We start from the raw sequence: 16,152 nt of genomic DNA on the forward strand, positions 1-16,152 counted from the left end.
ACTCCTTATCATATTTTGAGTGTTTGAGAAGTGTTAGGTAAAAGCAAATTTTAAGCTATTCTTCCTCTAGCCTCGAGGAGCTGTACCTGAGGGCTTTGGTACTTTTGCATCATGCACTATGTACGTCGCTTTTCATGAGAATTCGAGAGCGGCCGGCGGTTCCCGGGAATGTCTCCTCGCATCCCTGGCTGGAAGGGAGAGTGCGTGGCTTCATTCCACATTCCCGCTGCTTTCAAGGAGTTCAGGCTTTTGTTTTGTTTCGATTTGTTTCTGTTTTTCATGTTAACCTGAAAGAATACTGCCAGAGGTAGAGACAATAAAGTCCGAACATTTTCGCACAAGGTAGTGAATTCCTGCAGGTTCTAGGAGTTCACTGTCTGAGCTCTGTTGCACATGTACACATGTACACACGTACACATGAGGACGTGCACACCTGGTGATGCACTGGAAAAGGCTTCAGAGTGCCTCACGACACATTCAAGAAGTTCAGGTTTCGCTTGACCTGAATTAAAGGAAAGTTGAAAATCTATTTGGTAGTGCCTAATATTTTAGCTTCCTTAATTTGATGAAAACATCACATTGTATTTAGGTGTTGCCCAGCGTGAGTACACAGGATACTTGTGTAGATGTTGACTTTATTGTAATAATTCAGTCAGTTCATATATTGAATGCTAAACATGTACGAGTACTAGATATGATGTAATCGTTGATTGAAGGACTGCTATTTAGAAAGTGAATGATTGATGGATGTATCTTCCAGCAAGCTCTTTCCTGCTGGCCACCGTAGGCCTGACCCTTACCAGAATGACCTATGCAGAGGGACGTTATCACGATTAGTGTACTATTGTACTATACTAGTACTAGTGTACTAGTATAGCTCAACATGTGGAACTAGATTCTCGCTTCCATCCCCTCACTTAGTGAGTCGTTTGGTGCGATTCACCAATGTCTCTGTGCTCATCTCCCCTTTTGAGTCTGACGGTGGAACCGTTTTCAGAAATAATGGTGGGGAGCCTATAGTGCCAGGGGTCTGCTCTGCTTCTGCTCCCTGCTCTCTCCCAGCCCCTGAATCTTGCCTATACCTCCCTGGCATTGAGGGCGGGGAATGAGAGTGATGTGTTCATTCCTGAGACGGTGGGCAGCAATGCTGGCGTTCCTTTATAGGATCATGTTATTGGTTCTCAACTACATTTGTAACTGGATTTCTTTGAGTTCGTCCAAAAAACCTTGCCCTGCCCCTCTAGCCACCCCTGTGTCCCTCCAGTGCTAACTCAGGATCCAGGTGGAGGGGAGATTTCTCGGGTCCCATGTCCACCCTGTAGGAAGATAATGGGGGATTCGGAGAAGGATTTTTCCAACCAATGGTTGTAGCATATTTGTGAGTCATGACATCAATTTCATGGATTACTGGCCAGGTTTTTAAACTGAAATGCAGTAGGATAGAAAATAATGGGGTACAGGACATGCTGAAAGTCTTATCTTGGGAAGCTTTTAAATCCGCTGTCCGTGTGTGTGTGTGTGTGTGTAAATGTGTGCAGTGAGTTGTGATGTACAGTGTCGTTCATACTGTGAGTCTGTGAAAGAGTGTGACAGCCTGAGGACTGAAGGATTAGGGGCGTGGACGTCGCAGTGGGAGGACCAGTTCTCCCAGCAGGACCTGTGCAGCAAGGCCCTTGTGTGTTTGGAAGAAACATACCGAGTCCCACAGTACAAACAACAGTTTTTAAGACATTTTCCAAGATTGACCTTCTAAAATCCAGAAAGGAAAAATGCTCTTGGTTTTTTAAATGGGCATTCGTACACATTTGTCACATTTCGTCTTGTTCTTGATGCTGTTGAGTGGACTTAGTGTATCTAAGACTGAGTAGAGATTTATTTCTATAAGTGATTATCTTTTTCCCCCCTTTTCATTTCTCACAGTGTAAAAAATACAGGGACCAATTCACAGACCAGCAGAAACTTATTTACGAAGAAAAACTAGAAGCCAGTGAACTCTTCAAAGACAAGAAGGCTTTATACCCATCTAGGTATTATGGCTTTTTGCTTTACCCATAAAAGTCAGCATTTTAAAAATAATTCAAATATATTTGTAGGCTGTTTCTAGCAGAGTTTGATTTTAGTAATAGATGAGAGGTTTTTTTAATTTTATGAATTATTTTATGATCGGCTGGACATGAATACACTGAAGCGCATTTGCACCGTGGCTCGCTCTCACGGCAAACGTAGCTGAAGTGAGATTGCATTTGTTGGTTTACTTCGTCGGCTTTAGCCTGAACACCTCACTAAATAATTAGAAGTTGTCCTTTAAAATACAAATTGTGTAGGCTATTAAGATAAATTTACATTGTTAATTCCTTTTAGTTTTCTATCATTTTCAGACCCCGCCTGATCAATTTCTCTTGGCAGTCCTCTGGGACCCCATTCCAGTGAACGAGCTGGGTGGGGCTCGTTTGCACAGTAATGAAGAGTGAACTGTCCCTTCCTGAGTATTGCCAGAGCCCTGGTCTGAGATAGTCTTTGCTAAGTCCTTGGGCATGATGGTAGTGGCCTGTGCAGTCAGATCCCTTCCTTTATTGTGAACCGAGTGCTCAGTAAAAGCAGGAACGCCTGTTGAGAAGTTTGCGCAGTGAAGTCGTCGGTAAAGACTGCTTCCTTGAATATCCGTACATCTCCCAAGTTCATCATTTCTTCTCCAGAATTCCTATCCCTTTTTCATCTGATGTTTCTAAAAAAAGTTAGATTGGACAGTTTCAAGCCAAATCTCTAACAACTTTTAGCTTCTCCCAAAGGATGGCCTAGAGATGAAAAATCATTATCTGCTAAGTATATTCCCAATTATTACAATATGCTGTGTTTATATTCTCCATGTCTTTATATGCTGTGTTTATATTCTCCGTGTCTTTATGCACAATGGAAGGCTCTTCCTTTTGAAAGCTGAAGTAAACATTGTTGCCAGGCTCATGTGGTTTAAATATTTTAAATGACCCAACTTGCTGGGTCAGCTGATTTGGCGGCTTGTGATGGTTTCCACTCCCTCTAAGTCGAACGTAGTATCTAAATCCAGAGTTGTTCAGCGTGTCTGCTCTGTAAAGCACATTCAAACACGAAAATGTCCTATAGACTCTCTCCAGCAACCAGTCCATTTAACTTTCTTGATAGATTTTTAAATTGTAGAGTAATTGTCTTAATTAACATTCCCTGTTGATGACTCTTCAGAAACTGGAAAGAGAAAAATACATCTGTGAAGAAACATTCAAAGGCTCTTAGCACTTTTTATGATTGAAAACATGTTTGAATGTGAACAACAGGAAAAATCTATTAATGTCAAGCCAAGTCCTTTTGGGCTAGTTTTACCCATTTTCAGGGACGGTGGCGCGCTCAGCCGGCAGCGGTCGGAGGGGTGGACTAATTTCCCCTCCCACCAGTGCGCGGAGCCGCAGCCCTTACGGCGGGTGTCGGCCTTTTAATATGCTGGGAGCCCAGAAGCACCGACCGCCTACGTGGGTTTTTCTTCCCCGACCCTCCTCCACCCACAGCACAGGCTTTTCAAGTCGCATCTGCAAATTGACAGAGCTTTGTAGCTCAAGATGAAGCCACAGTTGTTTTTTTAGGTGGTTGTTTTCTGTGTGGGGTTTTGTTTTTTTTTTTGCGGGGATTGGGCTGTCTTGGAAGAGGTTTCCCTGAAAGTGTCACCACGCATGCCTTTAGGGAAATGGGCATCTGAGTGCACAACTCTGCCACTTGCAAGAGGGGGTTTGAAGGAAAAGCGCTCTGGCTCCCAGTGGTCACCTTGTCCGTTCAGGGCCGTGTCCTTGGCGGAGAGGCCTGATTCTTCTTTCAGACACTGCCTGTGGAGGGCCAGACTTACGTGGCAGTGTAGTGCTCTGTAGTGCTCTTGTACAGTGCTCGCTCTGGGTCTGTGCTCCCCCAGACGGCCTCTTGGTTTTCTTATTCTCTCCAAAAAAATGAAATTTCTCTTTAAAACAGGTGATGGTAACGATCTGTGCTCTTTTTTCCATTGCCACATATTGTTAAAGGCACTAAAAGTCCTTTGTGGGCAGCTGTTCACTTTCCATCAGCACATTAGAAGGAACTCCCTTCCCTTCGCATGACACCGCACGAGAGTCTTGACTCTCTTTCTTGCGATTTTTCCATACGATAAGATTTTTATCAAAGTCCTACCTGTAAAATGCCATGATCCCATAAAAAGTATATTTGAAATAGGTTTCAGGTTTCATTTCCAACTTACATATCAGTGACATATAAAATGGATAAAATTAACTTCGATGAAGTTACGTGCTTCAGAATCAGCTGTCACGGTGTTACCTTTGTCCAGTAGTGCCTTCATCAGGAAGCGTTTCTAATGTGAGGGAATTTGTCTCCTGTAGTGTTGGGCAGCCATTCCAGGGAGCTTACCTGGAAATCAACAAGAATCCCAAGTATAAGAAACTCAAGGATGCCATTGAAGAAAAGATTATCATCGCTGAAGTTGTGAACAAAATTAACCGTGCCAATGGGAAGGTAAAAATGCTCACCCTGGGGGCCTGTAAGAAACCCTCCTCAGTTGGGGCAGCCATCTTCTGCTTTCTGATCAGTCGGCTTCGCTTTTGTATTCTCAGCAGAGTTCCTGTAAAGGGAGCTCGTTCCCCTTACCTTTAGATTTAGGTGGGATTTTGCTTGGTCTCTGAAACTTATATGACTTTGATCTAGTGTCTCTGTTCTTAGCGTGTTCTCAGTTCACCTGGGTTTGTGTGCTGGGAGATACAGAAGCAGACGGGCTCTTCCACAAATAACAAACGCTTTAAACTCATGGGCCACTTGGGGTGTTTTGGATCCTTATTTGTTTTGTTTTGTTCTGTTTTAGAGCACATCCCGGATTTTCCTCTTAACAAGTAACAACCTCCTTCTTGCCGATCAGAAGTCGGGGCAGATCAAGTCCGAGGTTCCCTTGGTGGATGTGACCAAAGTGTCCATGAGCTCCCAAAACGATGGCTTCTTTGCCGTCCACCTCAAAGAGGTAAAGGTTCACCTGTTGATTGGACTGAAAGGTCTCTGCATTTGCCCAGTCCCTGAGCCACTGGATTAAATTTTTCCACATCTGAAGAATGTTATTACGTGAAGTTTGTAATGTATAAACTTCTTAATGATTTGCAGATTTTGTCTGTATTCATTCCCATGTAATATCTGAGGCTTGGTTTTTCAGTAATTAAGATTAATGAACTGAAGTCGAATGATAAAATCACATTTATTGACTTGTTCGTCAATTCTAATTTCACTGAACAGCTTGGGTTTGCACTCATTGTGACGTGCACTTGTTTGAAAATAGTGCTTGGAAATATCAGGGTGTTTTGTACTTTCTCCTGTTTTTTATCTATATATCAACTCCGTAAATGTTCCTTTGTTCATCTTTAATTTGTGAGTTTTTTATTAAAGAATGTAACCACAATAAAACAACTGCCTAGTAATTTTGACCTCAGGATTTTTTTAACGTTTCTGTGCTTTTTTGGCTTAGCCAGGACCTCCTGATTCGAACGGTGTAGCTAAGAATGCAGGCTTTGGAGTTTGTCTCACTACGTTTACAGTGACCTTGGCTAAGTCATTTAACTTCATGGGCCTACCTCATTCTTCCCTTCTTTAAAATGGAGAGAATAATAGTATAACTGCATAATGTTGTTGTGAGGATTAAATGAGACACGGTGTGCAGTGCCTGTGCTACAGTAAATAGTCCCTGAATAAGCAGGGGCCAGCAAATGTGAATCATATTCGGAGCCGTGTGTCTAGTTGGTGGAGCCTGTCTCGTGGCTTCTACACTTAGGAAAATCCCATACAGTCAGTTCAACCTGTTGCCCCGCTTGCGGATCGTAACTTAAAAGGAGCATATCCAGCCCTAAGACAGTGATTCTGAACCTCGGGTACACTTTGTAATGCCGAAGCCCAGGCCGACCCGCCCCTCCCCCTGCAGTCCCACCGCCTCAGTTTCTTGGAGTGGGGCACACCCTTCCTTTCTGCCAGCTCCCGGGCTTGCCCGGCTGAAGAGCCGCTGCCCTCGCCTATTTGTTGGGAGTGTTCCTGCTGTTCTTATTTTCTTTTAGCCAAATCACTGAGGAATTCTTACAACAGCTCTTTCAGAATGAGTTACAAGTTAGGTCAGCGCTTCTCAAGCCTGACTGCAAACAGACCCTCCGGGATCCTGTCGTGGTTCCTGTGTGGCCGGCCTGCGGCGGGGCCCGAGGCCCTGCTTTCTAACAAGCTCCCAGGTGATGCTGATGGGGCCTCCGGGCCTCCGGGCCTCCGGGCCTCTACCAGCTTTGGGCAGCACAAGGTTAGGTAACCTTTCTGCAAGTGCTCCGGGCAGGTTGGAAGAAATGCCGCGTTGGTTGTTGTGGTGTATTTGGAAGCGTGAACTCCAATAGCTGATGCTTCCGAGAGACCAAACACTTGTACAGCCCCGCCGGCAAGCCTTACCTCCGGCGCTGTCTCTAATTGTGACAGTCTGCCTCCTGCTTTGTCCTTGCAGGGCTCGGAGGCCGCTAGTAAAGGAGACTTTCTCTTCAGCAGCGATCACCTGATTGAAATGGCCACCAAGCTGTACCGGACGACCCTCAGCCAAACCAAACAGAAGCTCAATATCGAGATTTCGGATGAGTATGTGCTTCCTCGGGTGACTGTGCCGTTTCCCTCTTAGCTCCACTGCTTTCGTCGAGCGCTCCGGTCTCCTCCACGCGTACAGCCCTGCCTCCCAGTAGCCAGTGTGTGTCTGGTGCTGGTTCTAGGTGGTGGATGGGCAGTGGAGGTGCGGGTCAAGTGCTCACTTTCATGTCCCTGACATCCTGTGGAAGAGACAAATACGCAAAAATAAGAAATGGGTGATGCAGCTTTGACTCGTGACAGGGCTTGTGGAGGGAAGCGAGTAGGGTGAGGGCCAGAGGGTCCTCTATTTGACAGGGAGGTCAGGGAGCCTTGTTGAGGCGGTGACATTGGACTCGAGACTGGAATCAAGGGAGCAAGCCGGGCAATAACCTGGGACGTGCCATCCAGGACAGGGGGCAGCAGGTGCAAACGCCCTGAGATGGGAGCGAAAGTGACAGACCGGCAGAGACCGGGCCACGTAGAGCTGGGGAGCTGAGGTCGGGCGTTGAGACTTACTGTGGGTGATGGGACGCCATTGCGAGCTTTAAGCAAGGGGATGGCATGATCCGATTTGTGATTTTTCAAAGATTGCTTTGGCTGCGGTGTGGAAAATAGCTCTAGGGAGGCAAGAGTGGAAGCAGAAAAAAGTTCGGAGCTTTTCGGAGCTGTCTAGGATGACGTGGCTTGGGCTAGGGTGTGAGTGGGAGGCAGTGAGAAGTAGTCAGATTCCAAATGTTATTTGGAGGAAACAAGAGGGCTTATTAACAGATTAGATGTTAGATTTGGGGCCTGAGCCCAAATGGTGGTACCATTTACTGCAATAGATGACACGGAGGAAAGAGGAGATCTCTGAAGTTTCAATATTGATTTCGATACTGCATTTGTGATGCCTTTTTTTCATACTAGAGAAGTAGAGTTATAGAATAAGCTTCCCATGTTGACTATAAATTTGAAATTTTGCTTTTTTTCCCCTTCACGGTAGGACTCTAATTATAGGTAGTGATCGTTTACATGCAGGTTGGAGCACCCCCACACACTTACTAAATTTATTGATCTGATATCACTTGAATGAATTTGAGTCACTACGCTGATACCTGATGGGTTACTTTGCTTTTCAACAGACTGTTTACTACCTGCTTACATACTTAGCGTGGATAGAGTAAGAATTTTACGTAACTGGATTGCTCAAGAATGACTTGATTTTCTCATTAAGGTTTTACCAGCGTATTCTATTTCACTTCTTTCTAGAAGTCTTTCTAAAGCAAATTCAGACCCATTCTTATCCCTGTGTAAGCCAAACTAAGTCTTCTTGGTGCTTGGGGATTCACAACACCAGAGCCCTCTGTTCTCACTGTACGTTAAAACCGACTTCAGGTTGGTGGAAGATGGACCTTTATGTATCCTCTACATTGGAAATTGAAGTTTGGACTAAATAACTCTTCTTGTCGTTGGGTCCTTTCTCATTAAACAAAGAATCTTAGGAAAAAATATATAGTGGTCAGTTGGGCTCCAGTCAGTTAAGGTTTTAAGCTGTCAGGGCCTGTTAGAACTTGAAACTCCCTTTAGCTGAAATGCGTCTGAGCTCGGGAGGCAGGCTTCCGTGTCGGGGGAACTGACGGTTCCCACCGACCCCGGGAAGGTCCTCCGTGTTCCAGAGGCAGGAGCTCCTTGGCACGTGGATGCAGCAGCCTCCTCCCCGGCTCGCCGCGTTAACGAGGCTGTCTTGGCAGAGAAAGTCGCGTGAACATGCAGGCACGAAGGATTGCTACTGTTCAGCATTTCTCGAGCTGGTGTTCTAAGGACACTGTCTCTGCCTTGAGGAAAGTGCTCGGTGGACGTTTATAATCCTTCCTTACTTCAGCTTTTCCCAGATGCGCCGTCCTGTCATACGTCATGACCCTCTGGAGGGGCTGGGTGGGAGGGAGAGTGCGAGCTGTGGCCCTCGTACGTGGTCAACCACAGAGCCCTCCCGCGGGTCTCACGGTGTGTGGCTGAGGCTCTGCCTGTGGGAGAGCTCGCTCATGGGTGGCACAGAGCCTGCCTTGTCACGGGGTAGGGAGGACAGTGGTATGACGTTCCGAATTGTGTCACCTTGCAGTAAACATCCTTGGGTACCAAGTTGACAAGGGTGGTCACGTGAAGAAAGCAGAATGTCTAGGAGCGCCGTAAACGGGTCTGTAACAGCTTGCTTTCTCCAGTTCCTAACTGGTGGTTGGTTCATAGAAATGAAGTAGCTGATGGGACCCTGCACCCCTGCAACATGGGGAGCTCCCGGGCAGAACAAGGGCCCGGGGAGGCCTGATTCATAACCTCTACAGCTCTTAGGCAGGGATTATAGACTTCCTGGGAGACCCTGTTAAATTTAGACAAAATTTGACAAAGTCAGTGGCAGGGGTGCTCATGATGTATTTTTCTCACCCGAAATGGCTTTAATCTATTTCACTGCTGGCTCTACAGTTCAGTATTATAAATGGAGCGCAGTTCAGTGACTGAACCTTCCTCAGCAAGGATCTCGGAAGTAGGAAGTAATTATTTTAATAAACCCAGTCTCCATAGTCATTCTGGAGAAACTGGATATCGATTTCCAGGAGGAGAGTCACAGTTCTGTTTACTCCTTAGGGCGGTTTTAACCTGCTTTGTAATTCCCAACCCTTCAAATCCCAGACTTTTTAGTCCGTAAGTACATTGCATTTTAAGGATGATGTTAAATAAAATGTGTACTATTTCTAAAAAAATTTCTGAAAATGAAGTCCTGAACGTGTTGGAAAAAAACAAAATGAATTTGTTCTGTTAGGTATTTTAAACACATGATGTATGTATATGTACATGCGTACACACATGATGTATCATTTCAATGTAGACAGTTGTTTTGTGAACATTTCAAGTCAAACAAATCATCTCATTCTTTCTGCTGTGAAGTTCTGACTGGCGTTGATGCAGTGGAAAGATGCATTTAACAAGATTGTTCTCTGGAGAATGATTCTTCTCGAAAGTAGAAGTAAATAACAGCACTTGCCCCGCAGGTTTATTTCAAAGTCGCATTAACACACGTGTCTTACTAGGAATAGTGCAGTGCGTGCAAATACCTCGGACGTCTTCGCTGTCGTCAATTCTGGAGCAAATCACACGTGTGAATCATGAACATGAAGACAGCCAATGCCAAAGTTATGGGGACAGGAACTCCCTGTACTTTTATTATACTAAAAGTGGTCTTTGAAAATTAAAATTTCCAAGTATCTTATTTTTTTTTAAGATTTTATTTTTATTTATTTAACAGAGATCACAAGTAGGCAGAGATGCAGGCAGAGGGGGAGAGGGAAGCAGGCTCCCCGCTGAGCAGAGAGCCCGATGCGGGGCTCGATCCCAGGACCCTGAGATCATGACCTGAGCTGAAGGCAGAGGCTTTAACCCACTGAGCCACCCAGGTGCCCCCATATCTGATTTTTTTAAGTGCGTGTATTGGCATTAGACTTGGAAAGTGCTTTCCTTCTTTGAGGACGTAGATGTAAGCTTATGTATCAGTGATGCAATTTTGGAACTACAGCTCTTTTCTTCAGTGCTTTCACGTTGAAAAGAAACAGCCCATTTAGAAGCTTGGACGGACCATCCTGTTAAGCCAAGTGATAAATCAGGAGTTTATGTGTCACATTTCACTCCATTAGATCAAAGTCTGCAAAGCACAGGCTCTGTAGACCTTGACACTGAGACTAGTGTGCACAGAACATAGCTGTTTTGATGTTTGCACGTGTGGTAGATCCAGTGAGCATGTGATCTGCTGTGTGGTTGGTGGAATGACTCAGCTGTGTGCCAGCAGCTCAGAAAACTTCCCTGAGAAGCATACTGGAAAGTGGTAACATTGTCCTAACTCTTACCGTGGGGAGAACAGCACTGGCTTTGAGGTGAGAGCGCCTGGGTTCTAGACCAGCCATGCCACTCTCCTGCCTCCTCAGGGATGCCGTCCTTGTGGGCAGGGACCTCACGGGATACATCTGGGGGTCCTCCGCAGCACCCAGCCCCGGAGGAAGGTGGTATGCTTGTGGCAGGAGGGTGTGAGAAATAATCTTGTGGACAAGCACTTGATCCCTGGTGGTCTGTGAGAGGAAAGATCGGGACTAGACTGTGGTTTCCCACGGTGGGCCACATAAACTCCTGGTAGTTACCGGTAAGAGGTGGCTTTGTGTGTACACCGATAGATTTTGTAAACTCTGTAGTTTATATACATATTCTTAATATCCATTTGGTGGATATTAGAAGAATATAAGGGCAGATCAAACTTGTGATGTTGTTATGGTATCATTCCATAGGTCACTGCTTTTTGAAATATATTTACTTACGATAGAAACGACTATTAGCACAGTATGTAGATACACAAAACCAGTTTAGGAAATAGGTGACTAACCAGTGTTTGGAAGCCATGGTCTCTGGAGGGTCTCTAGACCCCTTTTCCTTTCATTTTGTGAAATTGAATAGGACTCGTCCCCCGTTTCTATGTTTGCTCTGTAAAAATGGAGGAAAGTAGGAGAACCGCACGCTGGGCTTTCCATTCGCAGCGTGGAAATAATTCCTCTTAGCGCTTCTCACTTTGCTGGAACATGGTGAGGTAATAAACTTCAGTTTCCTTGGATCTAAGTGGTGGTGACAGCGGGAAGTGCCGAGGGAATGCGGGAATGCTCGTCAAGGTCAACATCCATGAAGAAACAGAAGCTTGTGTTCGTGTCGTCATCCGCTGTCGTGTGTACTTTAATTTGTCCTGTTCTCTTCTTCTAGGTTCCTGGTGCAGTTCAGACAGGATAAAGTATGTGTGAAGTTCATTCAGGGCAACCAGAAAAACGGGAGTGTCCCAACATGCAAACGAAAAAACAACCGCCTCCTGGAAGTTGCCGTTCCTTAACCGGCTCCTCCTCTCTGCTTTCACGGACTTGTTTCGTTGTAATAGTGCAATTTTGTTTTGTTTTGTTTTGTTTGGGGTTCATTGTATGTTTGGGAGTTGCCAAAGGCTAATACTGTTAGAGATCCTTGGCAAAATAAAAATATATTTGACTAATCAATTTTTATTATTGGAATAGTTTTAACCCTTATTAAAATACACAGGAATATGGAAGCTAACAGTGTCTGTGCCATGTCATACGTGTTCTTTGTTTAGCATCATGTTAGATCTGTGTACCCGCAATCAGCATATTACTCATCAGTCATTTCTATTTCTAAGTAGAGGAAATGGTCCCAAAAAGTAATTGTATTCATGCATCAAATATTTATTGAGTGCCACCCCCTGGCTGGGCACGGTGCTGGGTGGCATAAAAACGGACTAGGAAGGTTTTGTGTTTCTTAGGCCATGGCATTCTGGCTGGTGCTGTCCTGACTAGGGCTAGGAAAGGTCAAAGACGTTGAAACCAAAACAGTGTAACTATTGCCAGTGGAGACACCATTATTCCAAATCCCGTAGCACAGTCTCAACCACTACACTTCAAGAAGGGCTGGCCCTAGAAGTAGAAATCGATGACCAAGTGAAATGCCTCTACAGGTGGTTTCTGTTTGAAAAGAGAAAACTGACATTTCAGTAGGACTTTTGTTTGGCTCTTATCATTGCTTTTAACAGTAGAAAACAGAGTCATTCTTACCGTAGAAAAAGTAGCAGAAGTAGTCCTGTAAGATTATATTTTCCTGTTTCTGGTAAACCTTGTGTATGATCCTACATAGTGAATATTTGCAGTGTTGTTTTCATCCTAGTCTGAGTAAGTATTTTGAACAGCTCATACAGTTAAGGGCTGACGGCCTTTCAGATCGTGGCCAGCATTCTGTACGATGTGCAATGAACATCCCGGATCTTCTCTGGAAGTTTTATTTATAATACACATTTTGTTGTAGGAAAGAGGTGATTGGTACATGGCCCATATTTTAGTCAAGGAGCAAAGTTGTTTATACTAATTTGCAGGACGTTTTCTTTTTCCCCAAATTCATAATAAGGATTCATTTTGGAAGCTATATTTTAAACTTTGGAATCAAATTGTTTCTTCTTTGGGAGGATAATGTATATACATTGGTATGTTAAATAATAAAACTGTTCTAATTTGGTGCCATTTCCTGGATCACAACTGTATTTTTGTATTTCAAGCTGTGTTCTCACATTGTGTGTCAATGTAATACCACACTGAAAAGCTTTATCGTTCAAACATTTTGTGTCCTCTGTGTAATTGAATCCCACTGACCTTTTATAAACCAGAAACATTCATTGAAAGTATCTGGGGGGTGACTTTCTTTTAATTTTTGTACTTCAAAAAATATCACTCCCATAAAGAAATTCTCAGAAGCCTTAGTGTTTATTGGTGCGGGTAGAGGAGAGCATTACTTTCTCTCTGTGTTGCGTACCATGTACCTAGAGCGGTAGATTGACGGTTCCTGAAGTAGGTGAGTAGAAATCTGGAACTGAGACATGTTCTTAAAAAATGTTTAAAAAAATGTGTAATACATTCACACTGTTCAATATGCGAGTAAGGATAAACAGAAATACAGCGCAAGTGCTCCGTCCGCTCATTCCCCCGTCTGCTCAGTTCCGGCCCCTCCCCAAGGTAACCATTGTTTTTACTCGCTTTCGCACAGCTTTGTGCATATGCTTCTAAAACAAAATAAACATAGATTCTTACCTCCTGCTTTAGTAGACAAAAGCTAATGCTCTGTAGACTTTGTTCTTTACTTCGTGTTTCTTGCTGGTTCTTTTTTACTGCGGCACAGACTTCTGTCGTGTGGATCTGTTTATCCGGGCCCCTCCCGATCGTCGCTGGGTTGTTTCCCACATGGAAATTTCAGTCCAGGAGAGGGAGGACCAATATTCCATAGGTCTACTTGTTAAATTCTCCCAAATACGGTCTCTGCAGATTGGTCACTGTGATGATCAGAAACAGTAACAGTTAGCAACAATACATTCCCCAGAGTTGATTTCCAATAGAGAAGCCATTTAATCTCAAACTTTGTGGTAAAAGTTCTGCAAGGATTTAACAATAGCTCTATAAAGTAGTTTGAAGTGACAGTGTTTTTGCACATAATCCATCACTCCTGGTCTTGTCATTGAAATACTAATTTCTGGTCAGGAACTTAATTCTAGGTGGGTTGTAACTTGATAAAGTTTTTCCGAACCTTAGCAAGAAAACTTCCTTACGCTCCAGGGTGAAATGTGCCTCCTCAGAGTTTCCTAAACTGACCAAACCACGGATGCTACAGAGACGGAGAGCATCCTTGAGCAATACAGACTGGAAGTGAGAGTTCTTAATGTTTTCAATACATGTAGTGATGCCTCTTTTTTTTTTTTAACTTAAATTCAATTAATTAACATATAGTATTAGTCTCAGAGGTAACATTCAGTGATTCATCAGTTGCACATAACACCCAGTGCTCGTTACATCAAGTGCCGCCTCAATGCCCATCCCCCAGTTACCCCCTCCCCCCCCCCCCCCCCCGCCTTCTTTTTTTTCCATAGGGAACAAGCACTAGTGATTAGGGTAAATGTAATTGCTGCTGCGAGCAATTTTTTTGAGGTTTTTCAGCTCAGAAATAGAATATTAAACCTTAGTCTTTGATCATGAGATTAGAGTGGGGCCAAAATCACAAAGAAAGCTTGTTTTTAAAACTCAACCAACCATGCATATGCCTGGGTCTTCCCCCTTCCCAACTGAATCAGGATCTCCAGGAGAGAGCTTGAAAATCTTGAAATTTAAAATTTACAAGATAATCACCAGGTGATTGAGCACATTAAAGTTTGAGAACCACCCAGAAAAAAATCCCAGGGCTGCTCTGTAGCTACACAGCCATGTGTCTTAACAAGTGCTCTGGGAGGTGATTCTGATGGACCCCTCAGGTGTCAGAACCTGCCCAGAGTGCCTCTAGCTGCACCCATAGCACGGGCCAGGGTCACCAGGGTCCCTGCCCGCTCCCCACCCCCACATCTGACAAGCATTACTGATAAACTGTGGCATTGCCCTATTATAATGGGTGAGCATCCCCTATTTCCTTACCTTTTAATTTCTGTCACTGTCTTGCAATAGAGAAAGTATTGGCGGCACTCCCATGTTCCCTGGGTGCTCGGGCCTGGCCACAGGGCCCTTTAGCCACCACTTCATTGCCCAGCCCCTGGAGTGACTTGTAGGACTGGACGAAGAGATGTGCTTGGAAAAAGTAACCATCAGTACTAAATATCAGACCATGGTCATTGGCCAAATTTGCAGTGTGGCTGACATGCTACCCTTGACTTTGACTTCACATACCACGGGGCAAGAAAGCAACATGGGAAAGCGACTCTCTAATAGACTGATTATAGTTTTGGTTCCCCATCCTTGGAATAAGAACTTGGACCCGGTACTTGGATGTAAAACCTTGAGCTCGAGTTTGAATACCTTCTCTCATACCACAGGGGTTGTGGGGTATTTCTGGGATGCCAAAGCACCAGGCCAAGAGTTCTGAGAATCAGAGGCACGTCCTCAGGATGGAGATTTGGCTGAAATCTAGGACAAAGGGTTGTACTGTGCCATCCCAATTAGTGCACTGAGTCAGAATTCCCAAATTCATCTACTTAAGTATAATTATGGTAATTAGGCTACGGTTCAAATTTCTTAGTCTAAATATGACAGACATCATCTTTTTCATATGCCATTTTTCAAAGAAAAGGCGTTTAGGTTCTAAGCTACTCCAATCACAAGCTCTCTTTAAAATGGTTTATACCGCTGGGGTAGGATTTTGTGAATTCCTAATGTGTTGATCATATAAGTCTTTACGAGAAGGAAGGCATTGTAGGAAGAGCCTTTTGTTTTTAAGCTGGGTGTTGGCTGTCTGCTAACAACTGCCACACTCCAGTTCGCTCAAACCAGTAGGTACGGGGAAGAGGAGGCAGGACAGCTGGTTTGCTCTTCTCCCGCCCCCCCCCCCCCCGGCTGTGAGTTTTCATTGTCCATTCGGAGACGGAATGCTGAGGAGTTAATATGCTATTCCGAGGGGCGGCTGCTTTGGGTCTCCCCTTCCTGATGCCATTACCTGCTGTCCGTCCTCGGGCTCTGGTTCACGAAACCTGAGGGAGCCCCTGCCTTGATGGGCCGATACTCGCCTTCTGTCTCATCAGCTTCCATTCCAACAGTCACTCTGGAGAAAATTAATTGCTTTGGAGTTGGTTTCCTGCAAATCTTGGAATGGTTTGCCTCCTTCTCTTTGGTCTGAAGATCATTTTCCGAATCTGGAGTTAATCACAGTACAGCATAAACCACAAACTCTTCCTCATTAGCTTTTTTTGCCGCCATGGTGGCCAGATTGCCTCTGCTCAGCGCCATAAAACCCAGCAAAAATCTAACTTTGTAACCAAGGAAAACACCGTCAGCTTCTCGGTGTTTACGGAGGAAACTGGGAACAGAATTTGATTCCGTATTCACCCAAAGGCCTGGCAGTACTGAGCGAAAGAAACCAGCCACCTTATTTCACTTACTTAAAATACTTTCTTTTGTCCAGTTTTTAATATAATAGACTTGCTATGTCGTATTAGTTTTA

General features: G+C 44.4%; 1 protein-coding gene across 4 annotated transcripts in view; it reads left to right on the forward strand.

Annotated features, from left to right (window-relative positions):
• The window catches only part of MYO1B (myosin IB), a 176,305-nt gene extending 163,589 nt beyond the window's left edge, over positions 1-12,716 (forward strand). For all 4 annotated transcript variants that reach the window (XM_059393086.1, XM_059393088.1, XM_059393089.1 and 1 more), the window contains 5 exons: positions 1,921-2,027; positions 4,389-4,521; positions 4,865-5,017; positions 6,518-6,645; positions 11,398-12,716. In XM_059393086.1, the coding sequence (XP_059249069.1) occupies positions 1,921-2,027; positions 4,389-4,521; positions 4,865-5,017; positions 6,518-6,645; positions 11,398-11,521 (645 nt within the window). In that variant the 3' untranslated portion in view covers positions 11,522-12,716. The remainder of the gene's footprint in view (positions 1-1,920; positions 2,028-4,388; positions 4,522-4,864; positions 5,018-6,517; positions 6,646-11,397) is intronic.
• Positions 12,717-16,152: the final 3,436 nt, after the last annotated feature.

This window comes from Mustela nigripes, chromosome 3, assembly GCF_022355385.1.
Source record: "Mustela nigripes isolate SB6536 chromosome 3, MUSNIG.SB6536, whole genome shotgun sequence".
Taxonomy (NCBI): domain Eukaryota; kingdom Metazoa; phylum Chordata; class Mammalia; order Carnivora; family Mustelidae; genus Mustela; species Mustela nigripes.